Source organism: Pantherophis guttatus, chromosome 1 (assembly GCF_059756535.1).
Source record: "Pantherophis guttatus breed Tessera chromosome 1, ASM5975653v1, whole genome shotgun sequence".
NCBI classification, from domain to species: domain Eukaryota; kingdom Metazoa; phylum Chordata; class Lepidosauria; order Squamata; family Colubridae; genus Pantherophis; species Pantherophis guttatus.
The window spans coordinates 320,054,391-320,079,793 of record NC_142063.1 but is presented as its reverse complement, the minus strand read 5'-3'; the positions used below and the strand labels follow the sequence as shown (position 1 = coordinate 320,079,793).

Below are 25,403 nucleotides of genomic sequence, written 5' to 3'. Positions count from 1 at the left end.
CTCTGACAATCAGGCAACTCAGCTGGAATTGCCAGAGGTTTTTAAAGGCATTTTTTTTTCCTACAACCTCTTCGGCTAAAGAAAAAATGCTTTTAAAAGCCTCTGACGATCCCAGCTGAACCGCACGATCATCAGAGGCTCTTTTTTTTAACTTTTAAAAGCATTTTTTCGGCCAAAGAGGTTGTAGAAAAAATGCTTTTAAAAGTAAAAAAAAAAGCCTCTGATGAGATGGACGGGGTAAGCGAGCGGCGACCGGGCCGGGGACCAGTTTGGGGATGTGGCCAGCCAATGTTATTACCGGTTCTCCGAACTACTACAAATTTTTATTACTGGTTCTTGCGAACCGGTGTGAACCGGGAGCAACCCACCACTGCTACAGATAGAACTGAACTGCATAGAAAATGGTTGACCATCTTATACACACAACATGCCTACCACATGAAATCTCTTCTTTGCATTAAATAAAATCTGTATGATCATAGAGCTGCTACTATAACAGAAAAACTTCATCAGGACTATTTAGGCAGGGAATGCACTAGACTATTTGTTTTGCAGATACAGTTCGGTTTAAAAAATGTGTAGCAGATTGCGAACTTTGCCAGAAAAACTGTAAAAAAGAGCACCCAATACTGTAGTTATATCACTGCAGAGAGATATTGGAAAAGAAGTGAAACTAGTATTTTCAGCTAAGAACTTAGGTCATAAAAATGTAACTGTCATCAATCTTTACTGAAACTGTGAGATAGCAATTATGATAAATCTTTTAAGATCTATTATCCTCAGTTGCTTCTTCAGAACTCAGAGATTTAAAATTTTCACTCTTTGCAGAGAAGCTTATTAAAACCAACTCCTATTATCCAAAAACCAGTGGGAGAGAGAAACAGTGGTTCATGTTGCAAAGCAAATTCTATGAAAAGAAGACCCATTCCTAATTTCCCATCAATGTCATTTCCTTCAATCCAGCACATTTAAACATAGGTGATCTCGGAAATGAATTTATGCTATTTCCGGCTTGATTCCAAAGATTCCAAATTTGTATCCTATGCACTGGATGTAAAACAAAAACACCCTGTATATTCAACTTGATTACCAATGTGGAATTCACAATCTGCCAGAACTACATCCAGGATCCAACGTGCAAATTAAACTGGAGGACCAGCAGAACTGAAGAGAGCCAAGAAGGTAATAAAGAAGCAAATATTTTGAAACTGTTACACAAGCAAAAAGGACAAATGTTTTCCTTAAATCTTGAGAACTGAGTTAGTATTAAGAAAAACTCAAGTTGACCCACTCTAACTTAGTGGGGTATACAGTAAAAGGTGGGCGAGGAAAATCTCAACCAGGCTAACAAGATTGGCCATCAAAGCAAAGAACTCATCTTCATCTTCAATTTCCTTCATATATCTCAATTGCTCATTAAAACTGAAGCATCAAATTATCCCCACTGTATCCCTTCTGAGAATCCCCCAAGAGCTTTTGAATGGCAACAGCAGGTAGCAACAGAAAACATCACCCATTCAAACTCTCTTGACGCTCTTTCAGACCCATCCCATAAATTGCCAACAGTATTAGGTTTTAGGTTTTAGGTTGAATGAATTTATGAAATGAATTTATAAAATTTAAAACCAATTAAAATCAGATATATAAAATTTGGCCCTCAATTTAAAACACACATACACCCATTTAAAATTCATATTAGGCCAGTCCGGCTTGCTGAAACAGAAGGGTCTTAAGGGCGTGGTGAAAAGTGAGCAGGTCGGGGCTAAGATGAAGCTCTAGGGGCAGCTCATTCCAAAGGGCTGGTGCCCCCACAGAGAAGGATCTCCCCCTGGGTGTCGCCAGTCAGCATTGTTTGGCCGACGGCACCCTGAGGAGCCCCTCTCTGTGAGAGCGTATTGGCCGGTGAGAGGTTGTTGCTGGCAGAAGGCGGTCTCGTATATACCCCGGTCCTAAGCCATGGAGCGCTTTAAAGGTGGTGACCAACACCTTGAATCGCACTCGGAAGACCAACGGGAGCCAGTGCAGCTCGCGCAGGAGGGGTGTTACATGGGTACGCCGAGTCGCATCCATAACCACCCGTGCGGCCGCATTCTGGACCAGCTGGAGCCTCTGAGTGCTCTTCAAGGGGAGCCCCATGTAGAGAGCATTGCAGTAGTCCAGAAGGGATGTGACGAGGGCATGAGTGACTGTGCACAGGGCATCCTGGTCCAGAAAGGGACGCAACTGGTGTACCAGGCGAACCCGATAAAAAGCTCCCCTGGCCATGGCCGTCATATGATCTTCCAAAGACAGCTGTGCATCCAGGAGAACACCCAAGTTGCTAGCCCTCTCTGTGGGGGCCAAGGTTTCACCCCCAATACTCAGCGATGGTGCCAGCTGACTATACCGGGCTGCCGGGAGCCACAGCCACTCAGCCTTGGAGGGGTTGAGTTTGAGCCTGTTTCTCCCCATCCGGATCCACACGGCCTCCAGGCACTGGGACATCACGTCAAGGGCATCATTGGGGTGGTTCGGGGTGGAGCTTGTAAGGCAAATTAGCATTTGCCTTACAAGCTCCTCAACCATTAAATGGCTACATGACACGATATCTTCTGAGGTTTCACCAGGCACACATTCCAAAGTCAAACAAAAAAAAGTGGGAGGCAACTTAGTTGAACCTGACTATACTGCATGTATGGACAATGTAGAACTTAGTGTAACATCTGCCACAGAACATCATAGATGTTTACATGATACAAAACAAATATTTAGTTACTTGGGTTTTTTTTTTAAAAAAAGTTGCACATTTCACTTCTGGCTGTTGAACTACACAATCAAAAACCTCAGAGGTAATTCTCTTCCAGAGAAGCAAAGAAAACAATCTTCAGAATTATGGTGTGTGTGTGTGTGTGTGTGTGTGTGTATTGTGTGTGTGTGTACACACTGCATATCAGTGGTCAGATTCAATTTTTTTTACTACTGGTTCTGTGGGCGTGGCTTAGTGGGCGTGGCGTGGCTTGGTGGGTGTGGCAGGGGAAGGATACTGTAAAATCTTCATTCCCTCCCCACTCCAGGGGAAGGTTACTGCAAAATCCCCATTTCCTCCCGATCAGCTGGGACTCGGAAGACAGAGAATAGATGAGGGTGGGGCCAGTCAGAGGTGGTATTTACTGGTTCTCCAAACTACTCAAAATTTCCACTACCGGTTCTCCAGAACTGGTCAGAACCTGCTGAATACCACTTCTGCTGCATATATATATATATATAGTATACAGTGTTATATACAGTACTATATATCATCATCATCATTTTAGCCATTGTCTATCCACTGAAGGATAAAGGCCTCTTCCACATGTTTCCAACCAATACGGTCCTGAGCTTTCTTTTGCCAATTGGGCCGCAAAATTTGCTGATGTCGTCGATCTGTCTTGCTTTAGGTCCCTTTCATGGACGCTTTATCAAGCGGGATCCATTCTATGGCTGCCTTGGTCCACCTGCCATCAGTTCTTCTTGCTATGTTTCCAGCCAGTTTCCATTTCAATTCTTTGACACTCTTGATGATATCATATACTTTCGTTTGTGCAGGTCTTTCTATTTTGTCTTGTAATGCTGAGCATCTATCTTTCTATGGCTCTTGTTGCCAGTTCCACTATCTTGAACATGCTAAGCCACAACCTCAAAAAAAAATTACTTTTGTGATTGTATTAGATGTTGTATTCATTCTGTTGTAGTGGTTTAGCATGTGTTTAATAGCTTTTTATGCTGCACTGGATAAAAGTATTGTATTTTTCTTTTGTTTTATATTCTGTTGTACACAGGTAATTTTATGAAGCTTGTAGAAAATAAAGGAAGCAAGCAAGAAAACTAATTCAATTAGGTTACTGGATTCTGTAGCGTGTAAAACATAGTTAACTAAATTGGTTTCTTCCAAAAGGAAGCCAAAGGGGGAAGAGTATCTCTAAGGGAACTGAAAGGGAGTGCAAGATCAGTATCTTTCTGCTGTGATGCCTCTAGGACAGGGGTGTCAAACTGGCAGCCCAGGGGACGGATGTGTCATGCACAGGCCATGCCCATCCCAGTTCTGTGAAGGGAAAAAACATTGCGATATGTCACATGATGGCAACATGACGCAGTGAGTTTGACACCTGTGCTCTAGGATCTTCTTTGTGTCATTTAGTTCAGGGTTGGTTTTTTTCTTCCATTCATTGTTTTTAGTTCTCATGCATTTATGACACAAAATAGAACAAACCCATCAGGAAAAGATTCAGCAGTCCACCTGCACTTAAAAGATAAATGCCACTCATTCAAAGACAGCAAAGTCCACATTTTGGACCACTGGTTTGAAAGAGGGGTCAAAAAGGCCATCTATGTCAAAACTGAACAGCCTTCTTTCAACAAGGGGGAGGGATACGAGATCATCTATCTCCAGTCTGCAACACAGTCCATTCAGCAGTTCCAAGAAGGCTCCACACCCATTTGCACTACTCAGGTGACCCTGAGGACACAGATAAATCTCCAGGTGGCCTTAATGACTGGCTAAAAGAATGGAAATAACCATCTGTCTACATGGAGTGTATATATATATATACACATATATACACATACACACACACACACACACACACACACACACACACACACACACACACACACATATATATATATATATATATATATATATATATATATATATATATATATATATATATATATATATATATATATATATATATATATACACACACACACCATGAAGAGCTCGCACGGCCACAAACACGAAGCCAAACAACAACAACACAGCTCACCAGCTCAAATCCCCCTGCAACTCAGACTAAGCTGAGCACAACCAAGCCCCCACCCAAACAGAACACACCCCCAGCCAATCAGAGCACAACCAACCCCCCATCCAATCAGAGCATAGCCAAGACCCTAACCAATCAGAACACACCTCCACCCAATCAGAACACAGCCAAGTTCCCACCCAATCAGCTCACACCCCCACTAGCAGTTAAAAGGAAGAGACAGCTGCGATCTCACATTGCTCCTGGAAGCACGAAGCCGAGAACACCAGCCTGAAGATGACGAATGAGACTTCGTCGAAACGTCGCCAAGACACTTCCAATTTTACGTGGGAGAAGACCCGAATAACCAAAGACCTACATATATATATATATATTCAATTTATATGCCGCCCTTCTCCGGAGACTCAGGGCGGCTTACAATGTGTTAAGCAATAGCCTTCATACTTTTGTATATTTATACAAAGTCAGCTTATTGCCCCCACAAACTGGGTCCTCAATTTACCTACCTTAGAAAGGATGGAAGGCTGAGTCAACCTTGAGCCTTGGCGAGATTCGAACCTGCAGTAATTGCAGACAGCTGGTGTTAATAACAGGCTATTAGTCTGCTGCGCCACCAGGCTCTTCCCTACCATCCAGTCAGAGCTGAAGAAGCTTCTTGGATGAGAAGCCAAATGTCTTCAATGAAAAACAAGAAAGTCCAGCTGCCTCTTAAAAAAGCACCTTGGTACAGTTCTCAGATACTGCCTAGACAAATCCCTGCAGTGGCTGAGACTGGCCCAAAGTCACCCAGCTGGCTTTGTGCCTAAGAGAAGATTAGAACTCATGGTCTCCCACTATACCAAACTGGCTCTCCGTCAGTTCAGTACTGAAAAGCAATTTGTTCATGAAATATTCATATTTTCAGTGAAGGCTTACAAGCTAAGAAGTAGTTCTACACATTTGAATGGCTGGAATTGCATGCAAATGCTTGGAAACTCTATCTGATAGGAATCACCATCGAGACCAGCAATATCTCTGGGCCACTCCTGCAGAAGCGGCTTTACAAAATAAGCCGAGACAACAAAGTATGAAGGGCAACATTATACAAAGTAAATTATTTTCTATGATGAATACATCAGAATAATTTTACCATGCAAAAAATATTTTCATTTAAATAATACCCTATGCTATTAGCCTGCCTGGGATTTCCACTTTTGAAATTCCACTGGGTTAGATGTTGCCAGTCACCTAACTCTAAATATACTCCTAACATTTTAATCACTTGCACTTCATTGTAGTCCTAAAACACGGTCACATAAGAATATTCAGCAGGCAAACATCAAGGCTCCGCTCAAGAGCAAAGCTGCTGGGGCTCATGAGCACATAGTGACTCTTCCTTTATTTTATGGTAAGAGGAAACTGATACTTAAAGTTACCATGCCGACCACTGCAAAGTTTTTTTTTCTCAATCACTGACAATCTGCTATCTGCAACCAGTGAAAGAGAAGCTACAGACACGATAGTGTGAGGAGCGAAAGCACGTCTCCACTGATAAGAGTAAATGCAGGTAGTTCTCGACTTACAGGCCAAAATTTCTGTTGTTGCTAAGCAAGGTTGTTGTTAAGTAAATTGTGCCTCATTTTACAAAGCTTTTGCCACAGTTGTTAAACAAATCTTTGCAGTTGTTAAGGGAATCGTGTGGTCGTTTAGCGAATCTAGCTTCCAACATTGACTTTGCATGTTGGTAACTGGCTGGGAATGCTGCAATGGCCGTGTGAAAAACGGACATTTGTTCAGTGCTGTTTTAACTGTGAATGGTCACTAAAAAGTGGTTGTAAATTGAGGACTACCTGTAGTTGCATACATGGTATACAGTTTATACAACATACACAGTACAGTTAAAACAATAACATCTGTTTTAGAGTTTAAGGGACAATTTTATCAAGGTGTGTTCCAGTTTCTAAATGAGAAAATACAGCCCACAGTTGACATATGAATTAAATACAGTTTGCATTACAATGATGTTAAATAAATTTATACCTCCCTACTTCTAATAACAAAAATATGGTGCATTAGTAAAACCTCTTCAATTGCCACATTAGGGAAATAAAATCATACATAAAGTTAAAAGTAATGAGATTTCAAAAGCTGGAACCATAACCAAAAGTTTGGTTGTATTTTATGATTTACATTAACAGCAATGAATAGCGTATTCCTTATATATGATAAATTTTCACATGTATAGTATCAGACTTTATTTACATGATAGATTTTATTCTGTATGTTCTCTCTTCTGTTTTACATGTATATACCTAGGAATTATGTTAATGCAGCTACCTAATATTGTAAAAGAAAAAAATAAATACATGCATAGCTTCTCCTTTAAAAAACAACAACACAAATACAGTTTACAAAATAGAAAAAAAATAAAATCACTATAAATCAACATAATATGAAAGGCACCATCCATGCTTATTATAACTGGGTTGTTTTTTGTGTGTTTATTTGAATCACAAAATATATTATTTGAGAGCAGAAGATTTCTATACAAATGTATTTAGGGAATGTAGTACCGTATTATATTTTCTCAATTCTTCCAGTATTATTACCCTGGGGCCTAACCGTTAAAGATATATCTTGATTGAATGGCCAGCCTCACCGATAATGCATGTTTTAAATGAACAGATGACAATGCTGCTGGTTTACTTGGATGGTTTTCTTGGATGAGTCAGAGCTGAAGAAGCTTCTTGGATGAGAAGCTAAACATCTTCAAAGAAAAACTAGAAAGTCCAGTTGCCTCTTGAAAAAAGCACCTTTGGGACAACCATGACCTGGATGACTGAGAATCTCCATAGACATTTGCTGGTTTACTGCAATGTATTCTACATGGGACTATCCCTAAAATACTTCCAACATATAATTGGTACAAAACATAACTGCTATATTAAGCTACATAAAGTAATGTAAGGTGGATTCCTAAATGTTGCAGAACTACTAAGTTTAAAATGTTGACAAACTTGATAATATTGCCTAACCCTGCCTCCTTCCACCCTAGATGGAATATAGCCAAGCATAATGGAACAGTGATGGGAAAAGACTTCAGGGTTACAAAGATTTAGAAGTGACTGAGCAGCTTTGGAACCATGTCTTTGATTCTATATGGCTAAGAATAAATAAAATTCCATAGAATGCACTAACTAAACAAACAAATAAATATGATATAATAAATAAGGAATAGTTGGGTGGATGTTTATTCCTGAAACACCTTCACTTTATCTGGATGAAGGTTCAGTTTACTTTCCCTCTTGCACTCATTGTCACTGTCATTGAATCCAACTCCTAGCAACCACATAGATAAGATTTACTCCATGATGATCTGCCTTAATCTGGTCTTTCAAGTTTTCCAAAACATTGTACACATCACCACTCTAACTGGGTCCATCCATCCTGCCACTTTTCATCCTCTTCTTCTCTTTCCTTCTGCCTTTCCCAGCACTTAGAGCTTTTCCCAAAGAGCAGGATCTTCATATGATATGTCCAAAATAGTATAATTTGTCCCTGGTTAATTTGTGTCTCAAGTAAAAACTCTGGGTTGATTTGTTCAATGGTCCATTGGTTAGGTTTTTTGGCTGTCCATGGTATTCAAAGGCATTTTCTCCAATAGCAACATTCAAAGGCATCAATAGTCTTCTTTCCTGTTTCTTCAGTCAACTTTCATTTCCATAGAGTGTCATAGGGAATACCATGACTTACACAATTCTGATCTCTGTAGTTATAAACACATTATGGCATCTGAATCTATTTTCCAATGCCTTTATGGCTGCTCTACTGAGTGTAGAGTCTGTGGTTTATATCTTGACTGCTTGTTCTTATTGTTGATGATTGTTCTTAAAAGGCAGATGCTACCCACCACTTCAGTATCTTCATTGCCATTTCTAAAGCCAGTCTGACCTGTTGTTGATAATTTATATTTATATCTTTATATTTAATTTTAATCCTGTTTCTTCAGTTTGCTCCTTAACTTTGATTACTAGAGCTAGCAGATCCTTTAAATTTTTAATTCTCAGGGCAGCATCATTAGCATAATGCATTTTATTGATGTTTCTTCCTCCAATATCAAAATCATACTCATCGTCTTTCAATCCAGCTTCCTTTAATATATATTCAGCGTATAGGTTTAAAAAGTAAGGGGACAGTATACAACCTTGTCGTAGTCCTTTGCCAACCTGGAGCCAATCTGTTTCACTGTACTGTGGCTTCATGACGTGCATATGAGTTTTCCATGAGGACAATGAGATATTTTGAATTCCCATTTTTCTGAGCACATTCCACAGCTTGACATGACACAATTGAAGGCCTTTCTATAATCAGTGAAGCACATATTGACTTCTTTTTGCTATTCTTTCGCTTTTTCAATTATCCATGTATGTCAGTCTCATTCTTGCCTCCCGCCTTGAAAGAGGCGGTGGTGAGGCCCCTCCTCAAGAAGCCCTCTCTGGATCCAGCTGTTTTAGCAAATTATCGTCCAGTTTCCAACCTTCGCTTCTTGGCGAAGGTTGTTGAGAGTGTGGTTGCGCGACAGCTCCCGCAGTACCTGGATGAAACCATCTATCTAGATCCGTTCCAGTCCGGCTTCAGGCCCAGGTACAGCACGGAAACGGCATTGGTCGCGTTGGTTGATGATCTCTGGAGGGCTCGGGACAGAGGTTGCTCCTCTGTTCTGGTCCTATTAGATCTCTCAGCGGCTTTTGATACCATCGACCATGGTATCATGCTGCGCCGGTTGGAGGGGTTGGGAGTGGGAGGCACTGTTTTACGGTGGTTCTCCTCCTATCTCTCCGACCGGTCGCAGTCTGTGTTGGCTGGAGGGCAGAGGTCGACCTCAAGGCACTTGGTTTGTGGGGTGCCACAGGGGTCGGTCCTCTCGCCTCTCCTGTTCAACATTTATGTGAAGCCGCTGGGTGAGATCATCCGTGGTTTTGGGGTGCAGTGCCATCTGTACGCTGATGACACCCAGCTGTACATCTCCACCCCAGACCACCCCAACGATGCCCTTGAAGTGATGTCCCGGTGCCTGGAGGCCGTGCGGGTCTGGATGGGGAAGAACAGGCTCCGACTCAATCCCTCCAAGACTGAGTGGCTGTGGATGCCGGCGTCCCGATATAGTCAGCTGGTGCCATCGCTGACTATTGGGGGTGAGACATTGGCCCCCACGGAGAGGGCGCGTAACTTGGGTGTCCTCCTGGACGCACGGCTGTCTTTAGAAGAGCATATGACGGCCGTGGCCAGGGGGGCTTTCTATCAGGTTCGCCTGATACGCCAGTTGCGCCCCTTTCTGGATCGGGACTCCCTATGCACGGTCACTCATGCCCTCGTTACTTCCCGCCTCGACTACTGCAACGCTCTCTACATGGGGCTCCCCTTGAGGAGCACTCGGAGGCTCCAACTGGTGCAGAATGCGGCCGCGCGGGTACTTATGGGGGCGACATGGCGCTCCCATGTGACACCTCTCCTGCGCGAGCTGCATTGGCTTCCGGTGGTCTTCCGAGTGCGCTTCAAGGTGTTGGTTCTCATCTTCAAAGCGCTCCATGGCTTAGGACCCGGTTATTTACGAGACCACCTTCTGCCTCCGATAACCTCCCACCGGCCAACACGCTCCCACAGAGAGGGTCTCCTCAGGGTGCCGTCTGTCAGGCAATGTCGGCTGGCAACCCCCCGGGGAAGAGCCTTCTCTGTGGGGGCACCCGCCCTCTGGAATGAGCTACCCCCAGGGATACGACTAATCCCGGACCTCCGGACCTTCCGCCGGGCCCTGAAGACTTTTTTATTTCAGCAAGCCGGACTGGGTTAAAAAATTTTAATTGGGTGTATTTTATGGGTAAGGGGTTTTAAAATGGGAGAAGCCAAAGATAATTTAATTTTGTTTTAATTGCATTTTAATATTTGTATTGTTTGTTTTAATTTTGGCTGTTCACCGCCCCGAGTCCTTCGGGAGAGGGGGCGGTATAAAAATTTAATAAATAATAATAATAATAAATAATAATAATTTTTCTAAAACCAGCTTCAATGTCTTGCTTCTCTTCTTCCATGTAAAGTTGCATTCTGTGTTGGAGATGAAATTAAGAACATAGTTTACCCACCCTGTTAAGTGTCCTTTTGTTTTTAGTACTAGAATGCAGATTGGCCTTTTCAAACCTATTGACCACTATGTCATTCTCATATTTGCTAATATAAATTGGTAAGAACCTTTACTGATTGTTCTTCTGTTGATTGCCATATTTCAGAAGGCATTCCTTCAGTTCCTGTAGCCTTCCAACTTAGTGATGACCAGAGTGCTGATCAAAATTTATCTTCTAAGACTAGGGGTTCTTTTAAGTAAGGGAATATCTAACTAAGTATCTTGGATGCTCATATCTCTACTGTGTAATGTTTCAGTATACTTCTTTCATCTTAGTTTGCTCTCTTTTGAATCAATTACTCAAAGATGTCCATTGGCATCTTTGAGCATACCAAATTGAGGAGTTCAGAAATCTTTTGAAAGACTTGTTTTTTATGTTTCCATCTTCAGTGACTTTACAGATATTGCTGTGATACTTGTCTCTTCTAACAGCTTTCTAAACCTCTGTGTTAAGTTCCTTTTTGAAATTTTTGTCTTTCTTGGTTTTGGATTGTCTTCTCTTCTTGGCAATTTCTATGGTCTGCTCTGACATATAATTTGCCTTCTACTCTTTCTTCATTTTTGGCAATCTTTTTTCACATTCCTCCTTAACAGATTATTTAAGTTAATTCTATAATTGCTCTGTTTGTCTATCAATGAGGTTCAGGACTTCAAAGCAATTTTCCGTGAAAATGATGTGTATATATGGTCAAGATCATATTACTGAAATTGATTAGTTGTCTTCTTCTTTAACTTAGCTTGGAACTTGCACATGTTCCATAGTCAGTTACCTAACCATGTTTTTGATGCTATAATTGAGCTCCTCCACCTCTTTTTAGCAATAGTGTAGTCAATTTGATTTGTATAGTGGTGTTGGTTTAATTATTTGAAGACACATTTAGCTATGAAGGGTTTATTGGAGTAGCAGAAATTGTTAAGTTGGACTCCTGCTTCAATTTCCTAAGCCGTACAATCCAACCATATTTTCCTCTATACTGTTTCCACCTTTGACATTCCAGTCTCCAATCACAAGCCACAAATCCTGCTTGCACATTCTGTTGATTTCAAATTGAATTTAATCTGATGTTGCCATACAGGAAAAGAAAATCTGAAACTGCAAAGATAGACTTGGAACATGAAATGTAGAAACCATGAAAACATAAGAAAGATCAATACAATGAAAGATGAAATGAGACAACTACAAAGTGGCATCTTAGGCATCAACAAATTGTGATGGGATCAGACACTTTCAATCAGAAGATCACACTGTTTATTACTCAGGAAATGAAAAACAAAGAAGAAACAGAACTGTTTTTATAGTTAGCAAGAACACAACTTGGCTACAATGCAATCAGTGACCAAATGATATCAATTAAACTTTTGGCACTACTGTAACTTTATTTCTTATGTCTTCTACCCAAAGTAAAACAGCTTAAACTGCCATAACAGCTTTTATCCTGTTGACTTTTTATAAGCCTTCTTTCTGGATTTCTGTCTATTCTGTCTTTTTATTCAGGTTAGTGAAGCTACAAAAAATTATAGATCTGTTCTCTGATGCTACCATCAATTGCTTAAAATTAAATGTGCACTCAGACACTAAATCTGCAGTTCCAGGAACAAACATGCACTTCTAAAGGACTGTTAGTGCAGCCGAAAATGTAATTAATGCTACCTAATTTAAAAAGTGACTGGTCAATGATGATCAAGTATGGATGTTTGTTCTGAACTGTAGCCAGCTCTTGGCACTAAACTCTAGCAAAAGATTTCTTCTATAGCTAAGGATAATAAATGACATAAAGTAAGGGTGCTCTTAAGTCAGTATCAGCCGCAACAATGTGGACAGAAATTATTTTGGATCCACTGGGTTGTATACGTTTTTCTAAGAGATAATGAAATATGAGAGTTGCTGAGAGTTATAGAGAAAAAGCAGTACCAATGATGGAGAAAAGAAAAGCTTCACAATGCTCAGAAACTTTATTTTAGAACTGAGAATTCATTTTCCTGCAGTACCAAAAAACCCCACCCTGATAACTAGGAAAAACAAACCAGTCCAACCCAGTACAAATATGTACAAATAGTCCTTAACTGACTACCCCTCATTTAATGACCATTCAAAGTTATGACAGCCTTGGAAAGGGTGTTTTATGGCCCACAAAGCATTGCTGACTCTGTCATAAAATAACACACCATCCCTCCCCTGAAGTCGTGTGACCGCATTTAGGGGGCTTGGCAACCAGCTTGCATTTATGACCAATTACCAAGTGACCTGCAATCATGTGATCATCATTTGCCATCTTCTCTGCCAGCTTCCCCAGAAAGTCAGCTGGGAAGCTGGCAAGGAAAGGTTGCAAGCAGAGGAAAGACAGAAGAACTGAAATCCTTTGGTCTGCAGGAACAGAGCTGAAATCTTCATGTGCTTGGAGGGAAGGGGAAATCCTTTAGTAGGATGCAGAAATGGAGTTAAAATCCTGAATATTGTGATTGTGATAGCTTCACAAAGATTTCCCTCAATGCATGAGGGAATCTGACAATCTTTGGTGGGCTGCAGAAACATTTAAAACCAAAAGAGATGGCTGCTGGAAGGATTTCAGCTCCACGGTCTGCTTAACAATTTGGGAAATTGCTTAATGACTGCCACAAAGAGTGCAGGTATTGCAGTACTGAGCAAACAATCATGTTGCATCTTGCTTAATGGCCATTTCGCTCAACAACCAAGATTCCCATCTCAATTGTATTTGTAAATCAAGGACTACTTTATGAGCGTTGAAGGGAGGGAGTAAAATGTCAGGGGGAGGTTCTCCAGGGAAGAAAAATGAAAAAAAAATTAAAAGAATACATATAGGAAGTATATAGAGAAGCAGAATGACGAAGAAAGAATAAAGCAAATTTGTGGACACGGTATCAGCAAAACTATTGTACATACAACCTGATTACTGAACAAAACAAAACATTTCTTTTAAAAAAGTATTTTGAATTATCAGGAGTGATGGGCTCCCTTTCATTGGAGGAGTTCAGCAAAGGCTAGAATTCCTCTATTGAGGATACTTTTACCTGAATACCAGCTGGAAAAATAGATTGGATTCAGTGGCCTAAATGACTATTGCAACTCTTATGTCGCCATGAAAACAGAGAGAGGAAGGGAAGCCAGAATGCAGCAATCTGACAGAAGTCAAGATTGGCAAACTGAATCTCAGAAAAGTCCCCGCTATACATTATATAGTCTGAACAACCAAATCAACTGGTCTAATCAAACTATTCTTGCCTTTATTCTCTTTGCTTGCCTATCTTAGAATAAGACCCATTCTATCTTAGAATAAGCTTTTATAATCTTCAGTGAAAACTCAGGAGAGATAGGATCAGTTTATTGTATACAGAAAACTCATCTTTATGCCTGGGCAATAAAGAAACCTTTCCTTGTTGCTCTCTGTATTTTTTCTGATACCAACAGTTTGACTAGTCTGGAAATATTTGCCTTTTGCTGTCTTGGAAATGGGTTGCCATAGTGACTCCATCTTACATCAAGGTTCAATTACAAGAAGTGGACAGATCTGATTGAAACTGTGGGATGGAAGGAAAACAGAGACATTTTATTTTATTAAAAGAAGATGGAAGGAAGCTCTTCTAATAGTCTTCTTTTCTCGTAATCTCTATCAGCTCTATCAAGTAAAGCATATATGTTAAACTGCTTGCAGTTTGAAATGAAAATGTTGTGTTGAATCTTTCAGTATGTATTCTCCTCATCCAGCAACGTGCTTGCATATAGCTGTTTACAAGCCTCCAGCCAAAATATTATGCACTAAAAATGTTGCATTTTGAAACCAAACTGAGACATATCTACTTATTTTATATAATCCCTTCTCCATCTGCTAAGGGTGGACTAGAATGTGTCTTGATCTTTAGGCGTTTGGAATAAGTCCTATTTTACCTCTGAAGTGAAACTAGATCTTAGTTAACAGCATCCTTGAATACGAAACACAAAACACAATTATAGTCCCCATTCCCCAATACTGATCAGGATTTCAACACAGGAGACAGAAGTTTAAACATTTCCCCCATTACTGCTCTCTTGCTGAAAAATCATACTCATACTCATTGAACTGCTCTTTATCCCCAAAACACTTAGGCAAAATCAGAAGAAAACATATAAAAGACTTATAAAAGACCTCAAAAGTATTGAAAATATCTGCATAGTATAACGTAGAAAATTTTGGAATGTAAATTTGAAATGAAACCACAACTGTATCCTATTAGGTATAGTCTCAGAAAAAAATAACAAGAAATACCATAATTTAACGAGATCTGTGTTTAACATACCAAGGATAAATTTTGCTCAACACTGGAAGAAAAACTGTCAGGCTCCAAAAACCATGGAAGACTTACAGAGATATTTTTAAGCAGTTTCCTTTATTGTTTCTCACCTATAGAGAGAACTCTTTGAAAACTAAGCTTTCATTGTTAAAAATATACTCCAAGAATTTCTATGAATGAGCTATCTTGACCCTCTTTTTCCCAAACTATCTAAATTTCACTATCTCTTGGTCCTCCCTCCTGGACATCCATTCCAACAGAAAAATACAGTCCTGAAAATTATCCAGTTGGTTAACTTAAACCTGAAGAATGTGTGCAATGGGAAAATTAACAGTATATCTACACAATGGAAGTTTAAATAAATTTAAGCATTTATTGCTTAATTATTGTATTGCTTCCCTTGCATACAATATGTCAAGAAATATGATAAATGTAATAACAACTTATAGTCTGGCTTTTAAGAGAGCCTGAATGCTTACAAATATTGCAAATTAACAAATGTATAAAGAACAAGGAAAGCCAGAAATCAATAATTTTTTAAAATTCTCTTTTTCTGTTTTACCCTGTTTTTTAGTATTTTAACTTTTATTAAATTTGTTTCATCTAGCTTTTATTTCTTTTTATCAACATACATACACGCCTACACATATAAGTAACAATACAATTATTTAAATATTAAGTTCAACATTGAAACTATTATCATAAAATTAATACTTTAATGTGAAATGCAGTGGTTTTTTTTATTTTATATTCAATATATATTTTATATATCCTTGTAACATTGACATCCTGGCAATTATTACTGACAGAACTTTTACTTTTATCTTTTTTTAGTTTAATACTTTGCGCTATTTAAATAATAGAATGTTAATTTTTAAATCATATTATATAAACATCGCTGCATTATAATCTGCATTGAAATAATAAATAATATATCCAGATTTATAATTTTACAATAAAAGGGAGAGGGGAGAAGAAAAAGGATGGAAGGCTTTAGTAGAAAAACAGAAGTGGAAGACTAATTTTGTCCCTGTACTGTAGACCTAACACAAATTGATAAAGGTATCTTGTAGGGTTTTGTTTTGTTTTGTTGCATTGGAGGCAACACAAGCCTATCATCTGTCATGTCTATAAAAAACTATTATGCTGTATGTTGGGAAGTAACATTTCAAACTGGCATCACTTTGCAATATTTTTTAATGTGGTTCAATATATTGCATTAGGTTTTAGGACATAATTCTGTTGTGTGTTTACACCAGACCAACAAAAGACTTACTGACCTCTTTTGCAAAAGAGCTTTCCGCTTTCAGATCTCACCCACCCTAAATTTTATCATTATTTCTCATAATCACAGGAAAAATGTTGTTGCCAACATTAATGCAGTACAAGGGATTTTATATGCCTCACATGTACAATTTTAAATAATTTTTCTCTCCTGTCTCCAATATTCTGTGTGAGATTAACTTTCTCTCCCTCCCTCCCTCCCCTTCTCTCTCCCTGTGTATGTGTGCAGATAGATAGATAGATAGATAGATAGATAGATAGATAGATAGATAGATAGAAAGAAAGAAAAAGAAAGAAAGAAAGAAAGAAAGAAAGAAAGAAAGAAAGAAAGAAAGAAAGAAAGAAAGAAAGAAAGAAAGAAAGAAAGAAAGAAAGAATTCTTTATTGGCCAAGTGTGATTGGACACACAAGGAATTTGTCTTAGTGCATACGCTCTCGATGTACATAAAAGAAAAGATATATTCATTAAGAATCATAAGGTACAACACTTAATGATAATCATAGGGAAACAGTCAATATAAATCTTAAGGATAACAGCAACAAGGTTACAGTCATACAGTCATAAGTGGGAGGAAATGGGTAATAGGAACGATGAGAAGATTAATAGTAATGCAGACTTAGTAACTAGTTTGACAGTGTTGAGGGAATTATTTGTTTAGCAGAGTGATGGCATTCGGGAAAAAACTGTTCTTATGTCTAGTTATTCTGGTGTGCAGTGCTCTATAGCATCGTGTTGAGGGTAGGAGTTGAAACAGTTTATGTGTATGCATGTACAGGGAAATGGCTGATATACAAAAGTTTAACTCTACACACATTTGTTTTTCTGAAAATCAAATATATTCATGTCAAAAAAATACTTTTAATTATAATCAGAGGTTCAAAACCCACTTTTTGAGCTATGAATGAATTATTTCTCTAGTTTTAAACTGCAGAAAATTCAAACATGAATTATTCAGACTATATCAGAAAGAAAGATCTTGGTATGTCTTTATTTTAGCTCTCTAGGTACCAATTTATTGAGTTTAAAGATGAAGCCTATCAGACCTGTAATTACATCTCCTGTATTTCTTAACTAGCCAGATTACTGATGAGTTGAAAATGCTGAGAACAGCCAAGATATAACTCAGTTTTTTATATAACTTGGAGCTGCCTTTTGAATAATTATTTGGAAACTATTGTTGGCCCAAAATATATCAGTTCACTTACTGATTGATAAGGGCTTCTTTAACAGGATTCCATCCATATTATGAGTACTACACTGGTTATCAATAGATTTTTTCAACACAATTCAAAATATAAGTTTTAATTTTTATAGCTCTACATGGCTTGTCTTCCAGCTACATTAGAAACCTTCAACCTAAATCTGACCTTCCTCTGAGAGGGGTTGTTGGGTTCAGCTCATCCTATCTATTCTACATAATTCAATGGTGAGCCCACAACTGGAGTCTAGCTTAGCACAGGCTCACAAGAGAAGACGAGCTTTATGGAGAAGGAATATTTTGTCAAACTGAGGATTTATTTTATCCAGTTAGCCATCTTCATGAAGTTTCTGTTTCAAAAGCATATTCTAATTTTGTTTTGGGAATTACTCCGAATGAAAATAACTTGATTATTAAGTGCATTTTTACTGAGGGCCTGGAGAGGGTTATTCTTTGGTAGCAGATACAGAGAAATGGGTTGCTATGGGAACAGCACTGTCACCATAGCCTCTTTCTTGATTTCACTGAAAACAGCTAATCTATAATAGTATAAACAAGGAAGAATCCTCCCAATGAGATGCAAGCTTAAATGAGAAGTTCTAAACTCCAGGAAAGAGGCAATAGAAACTAACATGGCTCTCACAAGTAAGCTAGAATTGGACCAGTAACTTTCTCAGAGATGGGCCCAGTAAATTTGATGCAAAAATAGTTCTGCCGTGCACATTCATATGTACCTACATACAAATCTAGAAATAAAAAACTAAGAAAATGGATTTTCTTAGATATTAAACTCAAGTTTTGAATTGCCCATGTGGATATGAACCAGAAACAAAATAGAAGCTGCAGATGGAACTCTTTGATTCTTACCTGCTGCAGACTTTGTTCCTCAAGGTTGAGCTTGACCTCCAGGGATTGCCGAGCTTCTAGGAAGGCTTTGCGGTGCTTGCGGTCTGCCATGTAGTAAGACATGATGCCCACACAGATGGTGCACAGATAGATGGCAACATTGGATAAGATCTTGAATGAAAAAGAGATAAATTACAGTTATCAGTCATCACAAGAGAAGTATTGTGTTTTTTTTCTAGAAGTGGAGTAGGTTATAGATGGCCTTCCAAACTCTAATGAATGGCAACTCCCATTAATCCTCTAAATTAGCCATACTGAAATACACTGGAGTTTTATATATTGCCCATTCCTTCTCCAAAATATTGAGGTATGGAAGATGAGGCAATTGAGCCCCCTTTCTTATCCATATGAGAGACTGCTATTGATTGTAGCATCCCTTATTACCATATTGCAGTGAAAGCAATCTTAGCATGCTTTAGACTACAACTCCCATAATATTCAACCAGTGTAAGTGTCACAACTTCAATAAGTCTGGCCCTTATTGTTCAAAAAGCCTGAAGGGCTTCAGATTGTGGACTACATAGACCGAAAACACATTATGAACAGAAGGATTTCAACTCACATTCAGGATTGGAAATAATTAAACTGAATTTTAAAAAAGCATGGCGTTAGTTTATAAAATTGTTTTAGCCTGAATAAATCAGATTCAGTTCTTCTCACAAGAGCAAACAGAATGCTCATCTCTTTCTCACCTCTGAAAAAGGTTCTTTTCACTAAAATATCTCCCCATCTAACTTCTCTATATCATACTAGACTTAGGATATTTTCCCTACAAAATACAATCTCTACCACCAATTAATGTCCAGACCTTCCATCCAGTAAAGTGGATTAAGTATTCTAAATATGGCCTTACCAGTGTGGTATAAACAATACTACCACTTCAGTGGTGGGATTCTACCAGTTCTACCCAGTTCGGGTGAACCGGTAGGGGTGGCAGCGGGAGGCTCCACCCACCCGCCCGGATGTCATCATGGACACTCTGTGCATACACAGAAGGCTCTGTGCATGTGCAGAGGTGATGTGTGCATGCTCACATTTGCAAACCGGTAGCGAAGGTAAGTGAATACCACTATTTTACCACTTCCTATGGTCTTGATACTATCCATCTGTTGATGCAGTCTAGGATTGTGTTGGCTTTTTTGGCAGCTGCCGTACACTATTAAATCATATTTAAATGTGGTCCACCAGGGCACCTAGATCCCTCTCATAACAATAGCAATAGCACTTAGACTTATATATCGCTTCACAGTGCTTTACAGCCCTTTCAAGTGTGTGTGTGTGTGTGTGTGTGTGTGTGTGTGTGTGTGTGTGTGTGTGTGTGTGTGTGTGTGTGTTAGTGCCAGTCATGAAATCAACAAGCTGCCACTGAGTTTGTTTCACCATCTTTTTCAATTCAGGAGCCCTGAAGAAATGTTTAAATTTTAAAACCCTTCCCGTTCGAAATCTGACAGAACCCTCTTATTTTCCTTTATTGGACCAAAAGGGTGAGGTGACTCCTTCTGGGCACATCAGATTGGCTTTGATTTAAAGGGTCAGCTGCTCACCATTACAACAGTTTTCTTAAAATCAACAATTAAGGAGTTAAAGCAATGAACGAACAATAAAAAGGAAGAAATAAAAAATGCACAATTCCCCGGATAGGAAAGTATAAAATGATATTTGGTTCCTTTATTTGGAGGGAAATCAATAGCAGCAGCCCCTATGTTTTCTCAGTTATATAAATTATTATAGATTTTATGTGAAAGATGTGTGTGAAGTATTATATATATCAATTGAATCCCAGAATGTCAAAATGCTACATTCTAAAATTAGGTCTGCATTTCATGTGAACTAAATGAATATTTTTCCCACATATGTAAATATGTGGACAGTCATCTATCAGGGATGCTTTAATTTGAATTCCTGAATCTGCAACATATTTGAGCTAATGCTCTAAATGGCCCCTTAACTCTGTGATTGTATGTTTTTTTAAAAAAACCAGTTTCTGAAGAGGGCAGAGCGGTTGCCAAACTTTTAGGACAACATTTACACTTGTTACTTACTAGGGACAATTCCAACGCACATTACTAATCAGCTAATATCATAAATCATTTTTATTCTGCTTTAGTAAGATCTCAGTTCAAGTATCGTGTTCCGTTCTGGGCATCGCACTTAAAGAGAAACTGGAACAAATTCACAGAAAGACAACAAAGATGATTGGGGAAATAGAATCTACGCCCTGAGAAGAGAGGTTAGAGGTAATAGGTATGTTTAGTTTTAAAGAAAAATGAAAGAAATGCTCTTCACAGCATTCTACAAATAATTGAAAATAATTGTCCTACAGAATCCTACATTAGGAATTGTTTTCTACTGTTCCAGAGTGCAGAATATCAAATAATAGATCTCAGTTACAGGAAGGCATTGTTAGACTGAATGTTAGAAACAAAGTCCTAGTAGTAAGAGCAGTTGAACTAAAAACAGGTGTCCTGTACAAGCAGAGGCTAAGAAAGCCTTCTACCCAAGATGCAGCAAAACCAACAAATAATTTAGATTCCTGCACACAACAAGAGATAAAATTCAATGGCCTTACTGACACCTTCCAACTTTATAATTCTATGTCCCATTAGCAACAGTTCCTCTACCAGCAATAATCCTTTCATTGAATAAAAGTGAACAGAGAAATCAGGAAATGGCAATGAATACTTGGAATTCTGGATCTCTAACTTTTTTTTTTTGGCAATTTTTCTGCCCTTAAAATACTGAAAATCACAGTTCAAAAAGTCAAGGGTAAAGCTACCTCAACACAAACTCTGATTTAATGTATTTTGTATATAATTAAAATTAAATACAATTAAAATGCTTATTATCCAGTCATGTAATGAATACATACTTCTGTTCCAAAGTTATAATTCGGTAACAATATCTGGAGTTGTTTGTAGACTATATAGCTAAGGCATAAACGACTAAGGACTACAGCTAAGAGCTAAAAAAATCCCTAGGATTTTGGTAGTACAGTACATCTCTGGTTTAAAGTTAAACCTTCAATAAAAATTATCGGTATAAATGACACTCTGTAGTTGGGTAAATTGGGTAAAACAGAAAACAGTAAGACAAGAAAAAAACTAGCACCCAGATATCTCATCAGCAACATTTCAGATGCCATTGCTCTTAGGTCTTCATTAATGTGTTTTGGAAAAGAAAAAAGCACTGTCATCTCTCTAGATATTTGAATATCAAGGGGCAAGAAGATGTCTGGGGAGAGCAACTTTTTACACACACAGAGCAAACAGATTCCTATCTTAAATCCAGAACCAAACCATGTGTGGCTTGGATGACTGCTGCCGAAAGTTGCCTGTTTTTAAGCCTTTTATTTACATATACAGTCTTAAATGGACCAGTGTACTTCCGAATGTTCCAACTATCCTGTTTTGCTTCAATTGGTAATGAAATTATTCCTAGTCTCCTTCCACAATTGATGCCTTTTTGGTGTGTTGGATTGCAGCTCAGCCAACACATTTATCAAATCCAGAATCAGCTCATTTTCCCCTTAACTATTCTAGAATGAGCTATAGAATAGAACTATTCTATTCATTAACATCATCCCAGCTGATGCGGTTTTGCATATGAGACAGTGTCGAGATAGTTTTAAAAGGAGAATTGGCAAATGAATAAATGGAAGTTTTATTGCTGGCAATATCATCTGAGTAGAACCTCCATATAAAGAAGCTCTAAACAAAACATGTTGGGTACAAACTATCAGATAAGAGCTGTTAACCTCTGGCCCCATTCATGACCTTTTGGAAGCTGATCACATCTAAAGATATTACAATTTATTCCATTTACATCCCACTTCTTTTCCTCACCAAATAGAAGAGAGCAAACCATGTTCAATAGTCTGGGTTGCTAGACAGTCTGGGTTCCATTTTAAGTGCAATCGATTTCCTCCATAATGTTTTTCTGTTTACTGTGTCAAATGCTGCACCAAGACCTATAAAGGCAGCAAACAGTTGTTTCCTCTTACTGACATATTTTGTAGGTAGATGGTTCAAGACAAAGTGACTGTCAATAATGGATCAATTCTGTCTAAAGCCTGCTTGTTCTTCTGCAAAAATACACCTTTCATCAACCCAGTTTTTGATTCTACTCAAATGGAACCTGGCAGATAATGTACTTTAGCCACAATATCTATTAGGCTAATGGTCCTGTAATTGCTCATGTTTATTCACTCTTTTTTTTTAATTTATAAGAAATTATAAGTTTTGGAATTATAAGTTTTGGAAGTATGGTGCAAACATTTAGGAAATATCTGCCTACCGGTAGGATCTTGGTCAATGAGAATATTTCCTCAATATTAATTGTAAACCTCTCATCTGCCCATTGTAGTTGAAATTTTTTTTGTTTTCTTTTCTAAAGTTTTTACATCATAACGCAGGCTTACCTCACAGTGATATGTAACATGTAGGATGAAGATTGGCCTGCAAGGGATGGTGATTTTGGACTGCTGTTCCAAACAATTCACTTTTCCCTCCCCATTTGGCTAGTGAATGCCAAAGATTATTTTCCTGTAGATAGCTAGAGCTACCAATATTTGCATGTCTTAAAATTACATCAGCCATTTTTGTATGGTTAGCAAATATTCTATTAAGACACACAAATATCCCTACTTGCTCTATTTTTTTACATACATACATACATACATACATATATACACACACGTGTGTGTGTAAAATAGGGCTATATATACCTACAAAAGGAGGATACAGATTTAGCCAATTGACACAACTTCTCCAGGAAAAATGGAGTGAACCACTCCAATTTTTAAATTTATATATATTTATATATAAAAATAAAATTTGCAATGGTTCACTTCATTTTTCCTGGAGAAGTTGTGTCAATTGGCTAAATCTGTGTTCTCCTTTTGTAGGTATATATAGCCCTATTTTCCAGACAAGAGAAGACTCCTAGAGTAGAATACAAAACTAAACATTCATGATCAAACAAGAGCAGGCACAATATCTAGCGAAATATGTGAGGACTACAGTTCAGAATTCTTCAGTGATGCTGGCAAGAAAAAAGCTTTCTCAACATATGTATACTGCGAAACGCAGAGCCATTTCAAACGAATTTAATCTGTTCATTTTACAATGCTGGGATCACAACCTTAGGACCTCAAAAACTAAACTGACTTTAACAGATGAAAACCAACAGGAATCTCCTACCATTCTATGTCAGAAACATGAAAATGTAACCTCCTATATAAATATATCATTATTAAAAATCAAAAAAATCTAAAACTACCCAAAGTGCAGCTTCATCCAAATATGTAATAGGGTCACAAGATGGATGGGACCATAAATCCAGGGCTGGATTTTCCTATAGGCTAACTAGGCTTCAGCCTAGGGCCTCAAGATCAAGAGGGGCCTACACAGTGGTGGGATTCTGGGGGTGGGGGGGGCGGGGGAGCCAGCAATTTAACAAAGGGTTCAGTGTTTTTTTTTTGTAATTTTATTGGCCCAGGGAGCTTCAGCATAGGCTAATTGGCCTCCCGGCTCTCAGCTGATTTGTCTCCTTTGCTCAGGGCTCTTCTGCTTCCTTGCAAAGAAACGAAACTGAAACTGCTTTGCTGTAAGGTTGGAAAATTAGGCAGGCAGAATTCTTTTCTTTTTCCTCACCAAAAAAGGTACGTGCAAACAATGGGAAATTTAGGGAAAAAGAGGAGAGTTCAGGATTTTAAAACACAAAAGAAAAAAAGCTCTATTTAACTAGGGAATTGTAATAATTGAGATACTATTAATTGTATATTGTGTTGAAAGCAGAAATGGTTAAGTTGTGGTTTGGAGGAATATATGGGGGAAATTATTTGGTTTATTATTATTGGTAAATATAATTAATTGATTTGTAAGAAATTGGATTGCATGGAAATAATTGGAATATTCATGTTCATATTGATTAATATACAAAAAAGGTAGTTATATAACTAATTGATTTATATTAAAATGTTGAATATATTAAACAACTATGTTTAAATATGTTGAATATATTAAACAACTAATATTACATAATTAACCAATGTGAGGATGGATATAAAAATAGATGACAATGGGAAGGGGTATAATATAGAATAGAAGGGAAAAATTGAATTTGATTAAGATTAGAGATGAGGATGAAGGGTAATATTGGTTTTTTACAAAAATAGATGAGGAATAAATATGGCAAAAAGGAAATATAGAAATTGTAAATTTAATTGAAATGACTAAACACTGTTTACATTTGTGAACCGGCCAAATATTCTGTTCAAAGAAAATACATTGTATGTTTGTATGTGTGTTTCTAATTATTGTTATTTATTCATATTTGTTCTCTTTTATTCTTTAAAGTTTAACAATTCATTCTTTATCTTAATATCTTTATATTTGTTTGGGGTTGGCTTTCTTCCCTTTCATCTTTTTTATTGTACAGCAATCTTTCTCCTCAAACCTACCACCTCTCTTTTTTCTTTCCTTCTTACTTTCTCTTCCTCCCCCTCTTCTTCTCCTCCCTACTTCCTCTTCCTTTCTCCTTCTCCTCCTCTCTTCCTCCCTCTCTTACCCTCACTCCTACTCTAATTTCCCTTCCCTTCCTTCATCCCTCTCTATTGCTGTATCCTTTTATGCATATGGACTACTCAGAGGGCTGAAAAAGTTATTTCTGACTGGTCCTCGCACTTTTGACCAGTCCTCGAACTTACAACTGTCCTCACATTTTACGTTTTTGCCCTATCTTGTCACCATGGTGAAGAGAAGCAGTTGTGAAATGAGTGACATGGTTGTT

General features: G+C 38.2%; 1 protein-coding gene across 2 annotated transcripts in view; it reads right to left on the bottom strand.

Annotated features, from left to right (window-relative positions):
- The window catches only part of ADCY3 (adenylate cyclase 3), an 83,367-nt gene that overhangs the window by 34,749 nt on the left and 23,215 nt on the right, over nucleotides 1–25,403 (bottom strand). For both annotated transcript variants that reach the window (XM_034421272.3, XM_034421273.3), the window contains exon 4: nucleotides 18,576–18,725. In XM_034421272.3, coding sequence (XP_034277163.1) covers nucleotides 18,576–18,725 — 150 coding nt within the window. The remainder of the gene's footprint in view (nucleotides 1–18,575; nucleotides 18,726–25,403) is intronic.